At 30.7% G+C, this 15,999-nt stretch overlaps 4 protein-coding genes across 5 annotated transcripts; all 4 read right to left on the reverse strand.

Annotated features, from left to right (window-relative positions):
* Positions 1-4,230: 4,230 nt before the first annotated feature.
* Positions 4,231-5,386, reverse strand: LOC107023453 (histone H1-like). The gene is made up of 2 exons (XM_015224146.2): positions 5,115-5,386; positions 4,231-5,036 (listed from the first exon to the last, which is right to left on the reverse strand). The coding sequence occupies exons 1-2, from the start codon at positions 5,298-5,300 to the stop codon at positions 4,392-4,394; spliced, it is 831 nt and encodes a 276-aa protein (XP_015079632.1). The 5' UTR covers positions 5,301-5,386; the 3' UTR covers positions 4,231-4,391.
* A 1,461-nt stretch (positions 5,387-6,847) lies between these two features.
* LOC107021445 (methyltransferase-like protein 7B) lies at positions 6,848-11,509 on the reverse strand. 2 transcript variants are annotated; one of them, XM_015222112.2, is made up of 6 exons: positions 11,234-11,509; positions 10,027-10,122; positions 9,707-9,925; positions 8,611-8,707; positions 7,618-7,680; positions 6,848-7,520 (listed from the first exon to the last, which is right to left on the reverse strand). In XM_015222112.2, the coding sequence occupies exons 1-6, from the start codon at positions 11,501-11,503 to the stop codon at positions 7,327-7,329; spliced, it is 939 nt and encodes a 312-aa protein (XP_015077598.1). In that variant the 5' UTR covers positions 11,504-11,509; the 3' UTR covers positions 6,848-7,326. The 2 variants fall into 2 exon arrangements, with proteins under 2 accessions (XP_015077598.1, XP_015077599.1); XM_015222113.2 differs by having other exon boundaries at positions 6,848-7,525.
* A 1,919-nt stretch (positions 11,510-13,428) lies between these two features.
* Positions 13,429-13,944, reverse strand: LOC107022524 (DUF724 domain-containing protein 3-like). Its single transcript, XM_027917984.1, has one exon. It carries the CDS (start codon positions 13,942-13,944, stop codon positions 13,429-13,431), a length of 516 nt encoding a protein of 171 aa, XP_027773785.1.
* A 1,459-nt stretch (positions 13,945-15,403) lies between these two features.
* On the reverse strand, positions 15,404-15,994 carry LOC114077648 (DUF724 domain-containing protein 3-like). The gene has a single exon (XM_027917985.1). The coding sequence runs from the start codon at positions 15,992-15,994 to the stop codon at positions 15,404-15,406; it is 591 nt and encodes a 196-aa protein (XP_027773786.1).
* Between the last annotated feature and the right edge of the window lie 5 nt (positions 15,995-15,999).

Raw genomic sequence — 15,999 nt, forward strand, 5'->3', positions numbered from 1 at the left:
AGTAGTAAAGAGAGATAGAGATAGAGAGAGAGAGAGAGAGAGAGCTTTTTGGGTCCAATTTCGGGTTTTGTTCGCCTTGACCGAAATTTGGACCCACCTGCCTTTGGGTTTTTGACCCATTTTTACCTGTCCTAGTCTAAACATACAAAAAGAAATACAAGAAAGTAAAACAAACAAGGGCTTATGCCCATTACAAATGAAATACAAAAGATAAAATAAAGCGGTCTTCTGATCCAACACCTTCGACTATCTTCGATCTTCATGGAATTTCGAATCTGGCATGTCCGTCTTGATGGTTTGACTCGAAATAAAGAATTTTGAGCCTCTACGGCTCTTCTGAATGCGTAGAGGAGGATGGAGTCCCAAAACGAACTCGGGAGGAATTTCACATGCAACCAAGTAGAAATAAATTAGCATACGAAACGACAAAGTAAATAGATGTATTTTAAATGAAACACAATAAATGCGTAGCTCAGTAAAAAAACACACAGGAAGTAATTTTCTATTCAATTGGAGTTTTTGTATGTAATAATTAATCATTTAAAGAATAATTTTTTTAGATATTATTCAAAATATTTGTTTAATTCACTTCTACTTGAAATAATTTTTATTTTTATTTTTGCTTCCACTCCCGTAGGATCACTTTTATTCAATTCGACAATGAATGCGTAGCTCAGTAAAAAATAAATTTATCTTCATATAAAATACTTTTTGTCCTAATAAGATTTATCTTACTCATATTAGATCATATGTATATTATAATTTTGTTCCACGTAATACAATATTATTTTTACTTGTGACAATTAAATTTTAAAATATTAAAATTTAATATATTACAAATTCTAAAACTTAAAAATATGATCTATGTATCTTCAGTTTTCTCTTGACAAGATTTATAAAAATTCTAATATTTTTTTGTAAAAAATAAATAGTCACAAAAATGATACAAAAATATTAAAATACAAAGTTGATGTTAAAATTCTATATTAAAAAAATATTTAATTTGCATAGCAATCATGTATTCATGTTAATTATCAAAACACAAATGAATAGCTCTGATACTGATGTGGTAATTGAATAGGCATATATTGATTCAGAAGACTTACAAATTTCTCATAGCGATATCAAATCTGAAGTTATCATGATATATGTCATCGATTGTGAAAATCCTAACAAAGAGGGTGATCTTTTTGGAAAATCATAGTACTTTAGCTAGTTATCAAACTAGATCCTCACTCATGTTGATAATGTTCGACTTTTTGTATTATAATTTCTTTTTCGTTCTTTTTTCTTACCCTCTTAAAAACGTCCTAGATACTTGTGCACTTTTTTCATCATGAACATCAGTTGTCACGTTGATATGAGAAACTTGAATTTTCAATACTCATAATAATGTATTTATAAGTGAATTATAGGGTTTATGAGTACGATATGTTAATGGGCTTATGGGCTAATGAACATATCTTATAAATATACTCAGCCCACTTAATTAACATTCCTTAATATGAAGAGAGAAATTTAAGTTTTCAATATTCTTGTATTTAAAAGTGAATAACTAGGATTTATGAGTACGATAAGTTAATGGACTTACTATTATTTAACACATCTTATAAATGGACCCACCCCAACTAATTAACACCTTTTATTATGAAAAAACTTAGGTTTACAGTATGAAAAATTATGTGGGATTACAAATATTACTAAGTAATTAGTTAATAAGAGTATAGTTTAATTTATTTACTGTCAGTAAATAAAGTTTCAGTTTTTTGCCATAAATAATATGACCCACTATCTATTTGTATACGGAATAAAAACAGTCAAATTTTGTATATAATTTCATACAAAATCAAATTTATCTCTCCTATTCTCATTTCATATCTTTCTCCTAAAATCACTCTTTCCTTCTAATTTGAATTGGGAAAATTTTGAACTTCTCTCTCCAATTGTACCTTCACTTTTCGCAGGTAACTGTCAAATTCGTGTCTTTCATTTTTTTTTTTTCTGGAATCCTTCTTCAACAATTGTATATGTAATATGCTTGTTAGTTTTTCATATTTTTTTTAAAAAAATTAGTTACTTATCAGATACAAGTCTTTCAAAATCAGAATGGATGACATTGCATGTCAATGTTGTTAATAATCCACCGTCCAACGCATGTTGACTTTTTTTTCAAGTTAGTGTCACGTATGCCAAAAAGGGAAGAAAATTATTTATAAAATAAGTTCAGACGGATAATAGGACCTTAGTATAATATAAGTGTGTCTCTCGGATTTCAGGCATATGTTAAGGGGGTACTTATACATTTTCCCTTAATTTTTTTTAAAAAAAACACGAAATTACAGATGCACATATACAAATATAATACATATACGAAAATTATTATACATTATACAAATTCCTAGTTATATACAAAAAAAAGTAGAAACATGATAAAATATTGTATACAAACAGACTACACACAAAAAAATAACAAATACATATTATGATGGTAACATATACCGTTTATAACACATAATCAATTACACACAAATATTGTATAAAAAATCATATACAATTTCTCAAATGTATTCAATATAATCAATTTATATATACAAATAGGGTCATTAACGTCTGAGTGTTTCATAGATTTATTAAAAAAAATAAAAATTGGAAAAATATTTGAATGTTTCAATCGTGTGCTTTAGAATTGGTATTGTCTTTCTATTGCTTTAGAATTCTCTTTTTTGGAAAATATTTGATTTTGAACGTTTTGCTTAAATTTTGGAATTATGTGAATTTATTGTTACCATCTTTTGTGCTATTATTAACATTTACTGAAAAAGTAAATTTTCTGTATAAATTTAAATATAAAAAAAATGTTTTATACAAATTTAAAGTCTCCTAACAAATTAAACTATATCCACGGAATGTAATTATGTAAATTATACCCATGAAATGATATTTCATAAAATCTGTTTGTCATATATGAAAATTTTCCTATATACTCGTAATAATATGTTTATAAGTAAATAATTAGGGCTCATGAGTAGGATAAGTTAAAATAATGGCCTAACAGGTTAATTAACACATTTTATGATTGGACTTAACCTAACTAATTAACACCCCTTATTAATGGGTACAACTCAATAACTGTAAACACTTAAAAAGAATCGTTTGATAATTAGACAAGAAAAAAAAGTACTTATATATTAATTTTCGTATAGCGTACATATGTTTGGTAAATAGATAATAAATATGATGTTTGATTGACATTTTTAAAGCTGCATATTAGTAAGTGTTTTAAGTTATGATACATATATAAAATAATACGTAGATTCATTCATATTTAATAGGGCAATGTTCACCTGAAATTCAAGCTTAATTTTTAACTAGATTTTGCCATGTAAATGTTTTATTGATTTCAATGAGGTTATAAATTATATCTGAACTAAGTGTATTGTATTTTTTAATCCGCATTAAGTAAATTTGTGAAAATAATGCACACTTAATAAGAGAACATTATTAGAATCATATTTTGCACTATTACTTTTTTGTGAAATTATAAATATAATTATGTTAAATTGTGTAATTTATATAGAGGTGACAATTGAGTGAATTGTGTCAAATTTTCCCAAATTATAATGGGTCAAGAGAACAATAAGTTAAAATCCAACTCAATTCAATTTTGCTTAGGTTAAAAGGGGTCGGGTTTAAAAATGGGTTACAAAATGAATCAAGATCCAAATCAGCTCAATTACTAAGTTTAATTGTTTGTTTAGAAGTTTTTTGTACCAATAAAAAAATATTTTTTCTTTACTATGGCTATAAATAATATATCAAACTAGAAAAAAAAACAATTTATAAAACTTCTGATGAGTTAATTTGAGTTGCAAATCAACACAATTATTAATAGGTTGAGATGGATTGAAATACACAATTATAATTTTTTTAAGGACACTTTACTGATGTATAAATGTCTCGTCCAATTTTGGTTTTGAATTTCAGTTTAGCCTCTTCAATTTAATTTAGCTCAATTTATTACGTTATCATTTTGAATATAATACACATTTATACTGTGTTTCAATGCGCCGAGAAATTAGATTTCTGTTATAATGTAAAAGTTAAAACCAATACAAATTTTGATGCATTATATGTGCATCATAAAAGGAAAATTAACGATGATGCATTTCAGTATTTGACCGACTATACTTTAAAATTGGTATAATAATAATAATAATTAAGAGAAGATAATTAGAGCATAAACTCAACTAAAATGGATTATTATATAAAAAGAAAAAAAAACGCAAATTACAACTGGAATTTAAAATACTATTTTCTATATTGGGCCGCAGATACAAACCACCCACAAAGATCAAGAAAATTTACAATGCTACCCTTCCTCCTACATTCGATCACTTCTTCGCCTTTCTAGCAGATGCTTTCTTCGCCGGCGACTTCACGGTCTTAGATTTCACACTCTTCACCGGAGTTTTCTTCACAGGCGCCTTCTTCACAGCTGGCTTCGGTGCAGCTTTCCTCGACGGAGTCGACCTAGTAGATGTCCTTGCTACCTTAGCTGGCTTCTCATTAGCCGCTTTTGGCTTTATAGCAGCCTTAGCTTTTACAGGGGCTTTAGGCTTTACAGCTGCTTTCGGCTTTGCTACAACTGCCTTAGGCTTTGCAGCTGGTTTAGCTTTGGCAGCAACAACAGGCTTTGGCTTAGCTTTTGATTTGGTAGCAGTTTTGGCCTTTGGAGCAGCAACCTTTGGTTTTGGCTTCGGCTTTGCCTTGGTGGCCTTCTTTGCCTGTGTTGCTTTTGGCTTAGCTATGGGCTTTTTCTTAGCAAGAGCAGGAGCAGCTGCCTTTAGAGCTGGAAGCTTGTAGGAGCTCTTCACCTTGACAAGTTTACCAGAAGCCACAAGCTTCTTCAATTGAGCAAGCAACATTTTCCTGAAATTTGATGGAAGATTTTTCTGCTTATCTTCAATGAACTTTGTGATCGCATACTGACTCGATCCAGTTTTATCCTTCAATGTTACAATCGCTTCCTTAATCATCTGCATAACACTTCAAGTTAGCTGATCGGCAAATTAAACAACAACTTCGACTAATAACAAATCTATAACCAATTTTACCTCAAAGTAGGAAGGATGAGTCGGAGGATTTCTTTTCCTCGGAGCAGATGATTTTTTCGCCTTGATCTCCTTCTCTTTCTTTGGTTCATCAGTCTCCGCCGGTGGATTTTCTTCCGTCGCCGGTTCAGCTACGACCATCGGTTCATTCACAGGCTCGATTGCTACAACTGGCTCTTCAGTCGCCATCTTTACAGAAAATACAAATTAGGGTTTCTAAGATCTGTAGAACTACTAGAATTTCTATTTTGCTTGTATGATTTCGTTGTGTAATTGAGAAGACCATATATAGTAAGCTAAAGTAAATTCGTATCCAGAATTCTGAAAGCTGATTGGTTAATAGCCTTTTGACGCGGATTAATACTTCAAACGAATTTTGAATATAAGCCGTTGGATGAAACTTCATCCACGGTTCATAATGGTAGGTGACATAGACGGAGATTGAGATTGTAACAAGAAAAGCTTGTTTTACTTCTTTGAGCTGTGTTTTTATGCTCAATTAATGTAGGCATAACACGAGTTATACTAAATGGAATTTAACAAAATAAAATTATATAGTTAGATAATTTTGTGAGCTTTCTAAAGAGTATTTTTTTGGAATTTTTGAATGATAAATCTGGGAGATTCTTAATTTTGAACAGCAAGTGGTCTGATCAATGAGTTTCTTGGAGTCTATTGTAGTTTTGGGTGATTTTAGGTCAATGCTTTGAGTAAAATGCTGTTTTTTTCTTTTGATATGATAGTAAACAAAATAAGGAGTCTGTCAAATCAAGAACCACAAAAATCCAATAAGATTTGGTTATGGAATTGTTGGTTCAAAGGTCATTGAAGATGAACACATACATGAACAAACTATTTCTTCTTCTTGGAGTATAAAGCAAATGTATATTGTATTTTCTTAATAAATATTATTTACCTCAACTAATTTTTTTTACAAATCACAATTACATTCTTGAATGATTGAATCGTTACTCGTTTCTTCAAAATTATAATTTAAAATTTTATTTTACTATTACCACATAATATGTATATATTTAAGCGTAGTCACAGATTCATGTGTAACGAGTTTCCTTCTTGATTGTTCTTTCAAAGTTACAGCTCTGGCTTAATGCGCTATGACATTATACACATCGATCATTGTTTTTAAACATTAAATCATGTTAACATAAAAGCAACTAGTTTCATTTGTTACATGCTATATATACATATATCTCTTTCTTCATATGCCTCTCTTTATACTTTTACTGATGCATTTATCATCTAGGTTGGTTTGTTGTGCCAACTAACATTCTAATGCTTCTATTCGAGTCTCTCAACCTTTAAGAAACTAGAGCTCAAAAAGACTTGCTTTTGCAACATAATCACCATGGCTAAATAGAAGCAAGTAAATTTTGGTCTAATTCGGGATACCATAGTTACTTAATCGTCTTTTATGATCTTGTCTTTTTGCATGGTACCTTTGGATGAAGTCCAAATAACTTTAGCTGAAAACTAACTTAGTAAGAGATGGATAAGAATTTGTGAACTCTAAAACATGTTCACTTGTGCCATTAGATATCATATGACAATTAGATAGAACCAAATTTCCTGGGTATAATTCTGTGTACTCAATGTCCTATATCTAGTGAATTTAACTTGAGTTAGATAATATCATGTTCTATATTATTGTTGTTGAATCAAAAGTCAAAATGTAAAAAAATCATGTAATAAATGGGCATTCACTCAACTCAGAAACATATCAAGAAACATTCTTGAATTTGTTCTTGCAAGTATTTGAACCTTAAATATACATTTCTGATATGCACAAAGCATAGATTATGAACAAAATGCAGTGCAATCTGATGTTTTCACTCAAGACACTATCAAACAAGTAAAGATAACTCCATGTCAAGAACAAGATTGATCTCTTTGAAGGAAAAATAAAACAACAACTACTACTATGCCTCAATCCCGAACAAGTTGGAGTTGGCTATATAAATCCTCACCGACCATGTCACTCTTTTTAATCAAGCCAATGTTATTATACAAAATAAGAATAAAAACTCATCTCTTTACTTGTAAATGATGATGCATAATTGTACTGTAGCTGTTGTGCCCTTGTTGTTCGGGGGCAATATAACTAGCCGGTTGAAATATGTTGTGGAGAAGCTTCAAGATCATGAGCTAAAGATTCACAAAGACACCATTGAAAATACTTGGATATATATATATATATCTAGTTGCGAGCTATGCCAATGACATGAGGATTTATCAGAGAGGCAGTTGATAATACTACTTGACGACTATCTACATTTGAGAAACCGGCTTCAGATATATTCTTTCCTGTTTTCCTGGTAAGATGACAACCATCTGCAACAGCCTGCTGCAACGGATCAAGCAATCCCTGAACAAATCTGAGAGCTGTACCATCTTTCCTTAATTGCAACCGGAAAAAGTATAATTTTTACTTGATGCAGAAAACACATTTGGGAACGTTTAACACAACGAGTGTAACTATAATCTTTACCTGCTGCAGCCACATGTTCAACAAAGAGGTAAATGCCACCAGGCTTGAGCACCCTTCTGACCTCTAAGAGAAAAATGATAAATCATTATATCAGGACTTAAACCATTTTCAACCACCTTATCAAAGAAATGAAAGTAAACACAGAAGTGCAGATCAGGGAAAGAGTATACAGGCAACAAGAAGGAAATACACATACATCAACATCCTTGCTAAGAGTCGATACTTTTTTAATGAAGACGACGTGGTCACCATAACATTTTGGACTAATAGCTCGCCTACTTCAGGAACCAACGGAGATAATTATTGAAAAGAAAGTCGAGGTTCTATAGACTAACATGATTAGGATTATGTGTTAATACTTTGACAGTACAAGAACTATTTTGCATTTACCCGAATATCAACTGACATTTTTAGAAGTTTTAGGGTCACTGTAAGTTTAGATGAGCAAGAGCATTTTAGCAGAAAAGCAGATATATAAGATGCAGCATAAATAGAAACGGGGCATATTTCTCCTTCGTCTTTGGCAACTTTGTGCATTTGTAGGGTTAACATTTTAAGATAAGGTCATTGAAGTCCTATGCCGAAATCACTTATGCTCTCTGAACAGCAAAAAATCAAACGTTCAAAAAGAGTGGATTCTACAGGCAACTGAGCAATTTTAGTGAAGGGCCAAAGAAATGAGCCTGTTTTGCTATATATTTATAGTGGGAAACTCAAACATGTGACAAGTACATCAAACTTCAGCAAATAAGGACATCACCTAGGATAAGATTGTAAATATACAAAAAATATTTACAAGATAATACATGTTACATAAGATACATGAAAAGAATCTAAAAAAGAATCTAAATACAAAGGCGCACTGATGGTTAAACGACATAGGTTTATGTTTGATATGAAGGTTACTGAACTACTTCAATGAAATTCGTGAGCAGGATAAGCCTATGAATTGAACTGCAATATGAAAGCATAAAACTAAAAGAGATGATATACCCTGCAGTGTCAGATTAACATCTGAGACAGAACATAATACAAGAGTGCCAATGACAGCATCAACTGAAGCATCACGTAATGGCAAGGACTCAGAAACCTGCATGAAACCATCAACTTCACCTTTATAGTTTCCTATTTATGTATTAGATACGTCTCCTGTTAATGATGGGTAAGTAACTAGGTGCCAGCTCATATAAAGTATGTCATTGTGCCAGATAAAGAAAATACAACAATCACACTCTTGAGGTATTTGCATTACATTAATCAGCCAAAAATACACACAATGAAAAGCCCTGACAAAAAGTGTAAGCAAAGCAACAAAAAGAAGAGGGAAGAATGACTAAAGTGAAATACACGAAGAGAAGTCGGATCTCGAACAAACAAGAGAAGAACACCTAAAAAGTATCCGAGTAGAAAAAGGATATAGTACATGACGAAAAGCCATAAGAGGAAAAAAGGGAAGAATTAATGAAAATTACTTAAAATTTATTATATCCATAACCGAAAAGAAAAGAAAGAAATTATGCCTAGCAAATGACCAAAAAGAAAAATGAAATGGTTACAAACAGCATAGTTTGATTACCATACACTAGTTTATGCTGATGCTGTTACATAGAAGCATTAAACTGATTACTGAAATAGCAAAAGCACATCACAGGGAAAGCCATAAAAAGATAAGTTTTATCCTAAAAGGTCTTTTATGCCTACAAGTTAAAACCTGTAGCTGAAAAAAGTATGTAGGCTTAACAATAACGCCATTCTGTTATAACTTTGCAATGCATTCTCCAAAAAAGCTACCCCCTCAGTTTATTTATGTGTCTTAATTTCTTTGAGTCCATTTCAAAAAGAATCCCTCTTTCCTTTATTGACAACTCTTTAATTCTAACTTTCCACATGTTAGATTTAAAACAAAATTAAAGAGTACTTTTATACATTCTACAAATCATTAGTTTAGGACCACAAGATTCAAAAGTCTCCTTTATTTTCTTAAACCCAGTGCCAAGTCAAAACCAAACAAACAAATTGAAATGCACGGATTATCTAACTTAAACACCATGATGATATATATTTATTGAGTCTTGTTAAAGCTACGTACTGCATGCAGGAATTTGAAATTCGCAGCTGGAAGGCCTGCAGTCTCTGCTGCTGCTTGTGCATATTTCTCCATCTTTCTGTTTGGATCAACGCCATAAACGGAAGTGCCCCCCTCACTGGCATAATATTTCAAATTTGGACCTGTCCCAATGCCAATTTCGAGGATTTGTTTGGCCTGACCTCTCAGATTAGCAAAAAGCTCTGACTTGTAAGCTTCAATCTTACAGAAAAAGGGTATAACTTCAGAAAATCTTATGTATTTCCATTATTTACTAATTAAAAATAATCTCTGCAGCTCTCAAGTGGACAATATGAGCTAACCTCAGCTTCGTAACATTTCATACTTGTGTTCATGGCTGTTGCATAAAACTCCTCGTACCAATCTGGCCTTGGAGGATGCAACCTATTCAACATAGCCTACATGTAAGATCAGTGATTGATAAAGCCATTCATAAAGCAAATTGATGTTGAAACTGCAACATTTGTTGAATTACAATTGAGCAACTACAATATGAACAAATCGCTCTCACTGCAAAGTTTGTCATGTTGTTATTACCTAACCAGTTCTGATAACTCTAAGGATAGAGCAGCCTAAATCTTATCAAAACTGCAACATTTGTTGAATTGCGATTGAGCAACTACGATCTGAACAAATCTGGCTCACTGCAAAGTTTGTCACATTGTTCTTGCTTAACCAGTTTGGATAACTCTTAGGAAAGAGCAGCCTAAATCTTATCATACTTTGCCCCCATAGAACGTTTTCATGCAACAACTTGAACTAATTGTATGTAAATCGTGCTTCGGTTTCCTGACTGTTAAAACTTCCCTGTAATGATTACTTCCAGATTGGGAAAATAACTAGCAAAGACCTTTTAAACTTGGAAGTTCACAAGTTTAACAGCCAGCATTCGACATTTTCAACTTAAAAACTAAGTTCTGTGACTGTCTACTTACATATGTGGGAAAATTAACCAATTTTATATCAGACAAGTCAATCAATCAAGTTTGTCTCAATTCCATTTTACATGATATTCTTCCCTTTTAGTCAGTTCCAAGAAAAAATACACCTTTTCTAAATTTGGAACCTCTTTAACTACCATTTTACCTTTAATGACATGCCTTTATAGTCATATAAATGTTGTGACATGTTTAAGCCATTTTTTTTTCTAGTAAGAAAACACAAAAGCTAGCTCTCCCCTTGCCCAAGTCAATATAAGGAAACCATCTGGTCATTCCCGAATCAATGTGATACTCTAAAGTCTAACCCACTCTAACACCCTTAATTGGAGCATGGACAATGTAACATGGGGCTTAAACAAGAACTAACCCTGCTCTAATATCATGAAAGATATGACCTTTTGGCCTAACACGGCTGCATAAGCTAGCTCACGACAGGAGGATTGCCCACCAGTACATTCCCCAATCAATATAAGATTCTATCCCATTTCAATAGTTCTTAAACTCTATGCCCAATCAAACACAACATATAAATGGTAAAAGAGTAAAAGTGAAGCATTATATATTTTACCATGGGATTAACAGGAGATGAAACATCAGAAGCATGTGAAGGATGAATAGGCAATAGAGCAGCTGCTCCTAGTGCAGCCATAAAGTGTCTTCTAGTGCAGCAAAAGCAAAATTTGTTACTACTACACAAAGGGTCTTTAACCCTTTTCTTCAACTCATTTTGCATTTGAGAATGAAAGGGGACATCTTTTGGAGTTGTGCTTTCAGAAACAGATGAATTCACTTTGTGGGTACAGTGAATCTTGGGATACAAAGTTGTATGTATCAACATATTCTTTCAATTCCTATAATTTTGACCTCTGGGATTTGTATCACAGTTAAAAGAGACTGGAATTGTCACTAGTGTTCAATTTTTTGTGGATCACTCATTTTAACCAACTCTCAAATCTAAATGTTAAAAAAGTTTGTTTAGTCGTGAAAGCCATTAACATTATGGTTGGATCATTGTTATCCATTGTGTTATATTATATTGTTACTATATCTACAATGTTTATTTTAATTATTACTTAAATTGTATTATATTGTTAAATTTCGTTGTTACGTAACAATGAACACTCCTATTTTATTGAACAACCAATTTGGTGTATTTGTATTGTTACTTAATTTATTTTTTCAATTATATATTTACATAATATTTCAAAATACTATTTTACCTTTTATCTTAATTATTTAAATATAGTCAAACCTCCTACCCTAGAATAATTAGGATATTTTAGTAAATTTATAAATTAAAATACAATACGATACGATCAAACCAAACATTGAGTACAATACAATACATTATGAAACAATGGGTAACAATGATCCAAACAAAGTATAATGTTTAATTCTTGATATTTTATATTGAGTAAAAATGTACAAATACTTAGACCATGACACACCTTAATTATATGAAGTTCTTATTACCCCTTAAATTTTATTTTTTTTTAATTTTGTGTACTTTCTGTCTTAGGTGACACACTCCGTGACTTCATGCAATTGAGGCGCGTGGGAGATATTTGGATGTCACATAAGCCATAAAGGTGCACAAAATTAAAAAAAAAAAAAGTTCAGGGATAATAGTAATATCTTAGTTTAGTTAAGGTGTGTTTCTGTAATTTTGGTCATAGTATAGGAGATACTTATGCAATTTTTTTTATGAGATACTAGTTTCTAGACATGTGCAACGTACGTGTGTCTCATGCAATATGTTATAAATTCGTTATAACGATTAAAATTCAATGAGAACATGTGTGTAATGAGTAGTAAAATGCAACAATTTCAAATAAATCTTACGACGATAATTTATAGAAAATTAAATTAAAGCAGGATTATAGACAAATATAAAAAAAAAAATAAACATAGAAGAAAAAAATAACATGAGCATCATTCTTAAGACTTTAATCATAACATTATATAAATGAAAAAAGTAATACAAAATCAATGCATAATTTTCCAAGTTTTTGTTGATACCTTATTTCATATTCAATCAAAATTCAAAAGTCTTTTCTATTGAGCCAAACCAAAGCACGAATCAAATATAAAAAATTACTTTATTTTCGTAAAATGACATACACTTAGACTAAGGTAGATATAACATACTTTATATGTTGATGACTCCACTACTTTAACTATAAAATGAAAAAGATAATTTTGAATGTGAGTTTCATGAAACAAAAAAGATGAATTTGTATAGATAAATATGAAGGAATACCAAATGACATCTTAAAGTTTTAAATTAAATACAATTTGAAGGTTTCAAAGGGCTAAAATAGATAAAAGAGAACAATTTTAATGATATTAAATTTATGCTATGAACCTCCATTAAAATCTGGAAGAGTAAACAATCCTCCTATGAAAATATGAACTCTCCATTCACTCAATGTAATAATTGATTATCATTAATACTTAAACATGTAATTAATTATATTTATAATATTTTAACATGTGAAGTTGTGTTTGCACATGAAATTGAAAGATTAAAGTTTTTTGTTGGTGAAAGTTCAAAAATTTGAAAACTTGAGAATATTTGAAGACAATTTTTCGAAAATTAGTCCCAAAATCTTTTATTGAATACTTTTTTCTTTGAAATATAACATACATAATATATTGCGACTAATTAAGCTTGAAATGATTAAGTAAATTCATACCAAACTACAATGACAGAAAATTTCTTGAAGCCAAAACGAGTACAGCTAAAAAAACAAAAATGTATCCTTAACCAAATGAAGGAAATTTCCAGTCGCCATCAGACCATTCTTGATGAAACCTTAGCTTATCAGCAGAAAACACAATCTCCTCCTTTGAAGTAGGAAAATAGACACGATACTCTTGTTCAACTTTGCCAGTTATGACCCCTATCCACCAGCCTTCGTTGTCATACGCATCAACGATGTCGTAGGTTTTCATTGGCTTTGTTTCACGTGAGATTTCAGGTGGAACCGGACGGAGCTCAGAGGCACGTACATACCACTCCAGTGGCGTGGTTTGATCATCATTCACGAGAGTCTTGTACTTGACTCTGTAATCACTACAATTGCCAACAGGGTAAAGAATAGTTGCCTTGTAATAAGAACCTAAATACCCTTTTTCTTCACTCACAGCTTCAACCTCATCCTTCCTTTGAAATATTCTTGTTGCTTCTTGTCTCTTGTATACTAGTTTTCTTATGTTCATTGAGATCACATTAACTCTTCTTTTGTGATTTTTTTCGACATTATTTCGATTTGCCATTGAAGCTGTTCTATCAAATTGATTGAAAAGAAAAATATGAGATTGTTTAAGACTAAAGATAGTTTTTATAAAAAAAATTTACTTGATGGTCAAAAACACATTTAAGGAAAAACTCCAAAAACTTTTCTTAAAATCTTTGATTTAATATTTTATTCAATCAAATTTATTTCACGGTCAAATAACTATTTAAAGAAAAAAATCTTAAATAGTAATCCAAAATCTATAAGTGAAGATCAATTTTTTATCTTTTGACCAGATTTTACTTGATAGTCAAAATGATAATTTAAGGAAAAACTTTATAAAATACTCTCAAAATCAATGGCTTAAGATCAATTTTAATTATCAAATTTGACTTCATGATCAAATATATATATACATTTGAGATCAATATTTTAATAACTTCTTCCAAAATCTGTCACTGGATCATCTTCTTTTGATCAAAATCTTATTTCATGTCTAAAAATAGATATTTGAAAGGAAAAAATTGAAAAATTACTTCCAAAATTTATGACTATATGTTTATTTTTGTTAATCAATTTTATCTTTTTTTTCTTGGTCAAATAAATATTTAAGATTCTTTTTGAAAAAAATAACGCCCAAAATTAATGAGTGAAGACTAATTGATATTTAAGTGGAAAAAAAATTAAAAACTACTGCAAAATCTATGACGGATGATTAGAACTTTAAAATTGAATTTTACTTCATGGACAAATAAATATTTAAGAAATTTATGACCAAAAAAAGTATTTGAAAATTACTTTTAAAATCTATGGTCAAATAAATGTTTACTTATAAAATAAATATTTATGATTTCTGTAAAATAATTAACTCCCAAAATTTATGAGTTTGAAAATTATTTTTATGATCAATTTTTACTTGAGGCTACTTCCAAAAGAACTACTCTAAATTTATCAATGAAGATCAAAACTTTAAGATTGAACAAATAGATATTTAAGAAACGTTTTACAAATCACTTCCAAGATTTTTTATTATATCAAAAAAATAAAATTATGATCAAATAGATATTTAGGGAAAAAAATTTAGAAACAACTTTTAAAATCGATGATTGAAGATTAATTTTGAAATATGTCTTCGTTTTATGAAAAAGCTAAGATAACATCATATCGTATAGCGATTATTTTCAGATGTATTTAATATAAAAAAAAACAAATATCAAAACCAAAAACGAGTATACTAAATAGGAAAATTACAATTAAGTTTTGTATCGCACTCAAATCATTTATGATTTCCACATTCTTGTTTATTGCATACATGAGAAGTCACTACTATTATTGCATAATTGTTAATAATTATCGGCACTTTTTATTGAACACCAGCAAAGTAAGAGTTTATTTCTAGATAATTTTTTTAAAATTACTTTCAAAATCTTTTTTTTTTTTTGAAATATATTGGATCAGCATACATAATATCTTGCTACTAATTAAACTTGAAATGATAATCAAGTAAATTCATACCACACTAGAATGACAGAAAATTTGTTGAAACCAAAATGAGTACAACTAAAAGAAGAAAAATGTATCCTTAACCAAGTAAAGGAAATTGCCACTCTCCATTCTTGATGAAACCTTAACTTATCAGCAGAATACAGCATTTCCTCCTTTGAAGTAGGAAAATAGACACGATACTGTTGTTCAACTTTGGCAGTTATGACTCCTATCCACCAGCCTTCATTGGCATACACATCAACGATGTCGTAGGTTTCCATTGGCTTTGTTTCACGTGAAATTTGAGGTGGAACGGGGCGGAGCTCAGAGGCACGTACATACCACTCCAGTGGCGTGGTTTGATCATCATTCACGAGAGTCTTGTACTTGACTCTGTAATCACTACAATTGCCAACAGGGTAAAGAATAGTTGCCCTGTAGTAAGAACCTAAATACCCTTTTTCTTCACTCACAACTTCAACCTCATTATTCCTTTGAAATATTCTTGTTGCTTCTTGTCCCTTGTACACTAGTTTTCTTATGTTCATTGAGATCACATTAACTCTTTTTTTGTGATTTTTATCCACACTATTTCCTTTTGCCATTGAAA

This window comes from Solanum pennellii, chromosome 6 (assembly GCF_001406875.1).
Source record: "Solanum pennellii chromosome 6, SPENNV200".
In the NCBI taxonomy this organism is placed as follows: Eukaryota; Viridiplantae; Streptophyta; class Magnoliopsida; order Solanales; family Solanaceae; genus Solanum; species Solanum pennellii.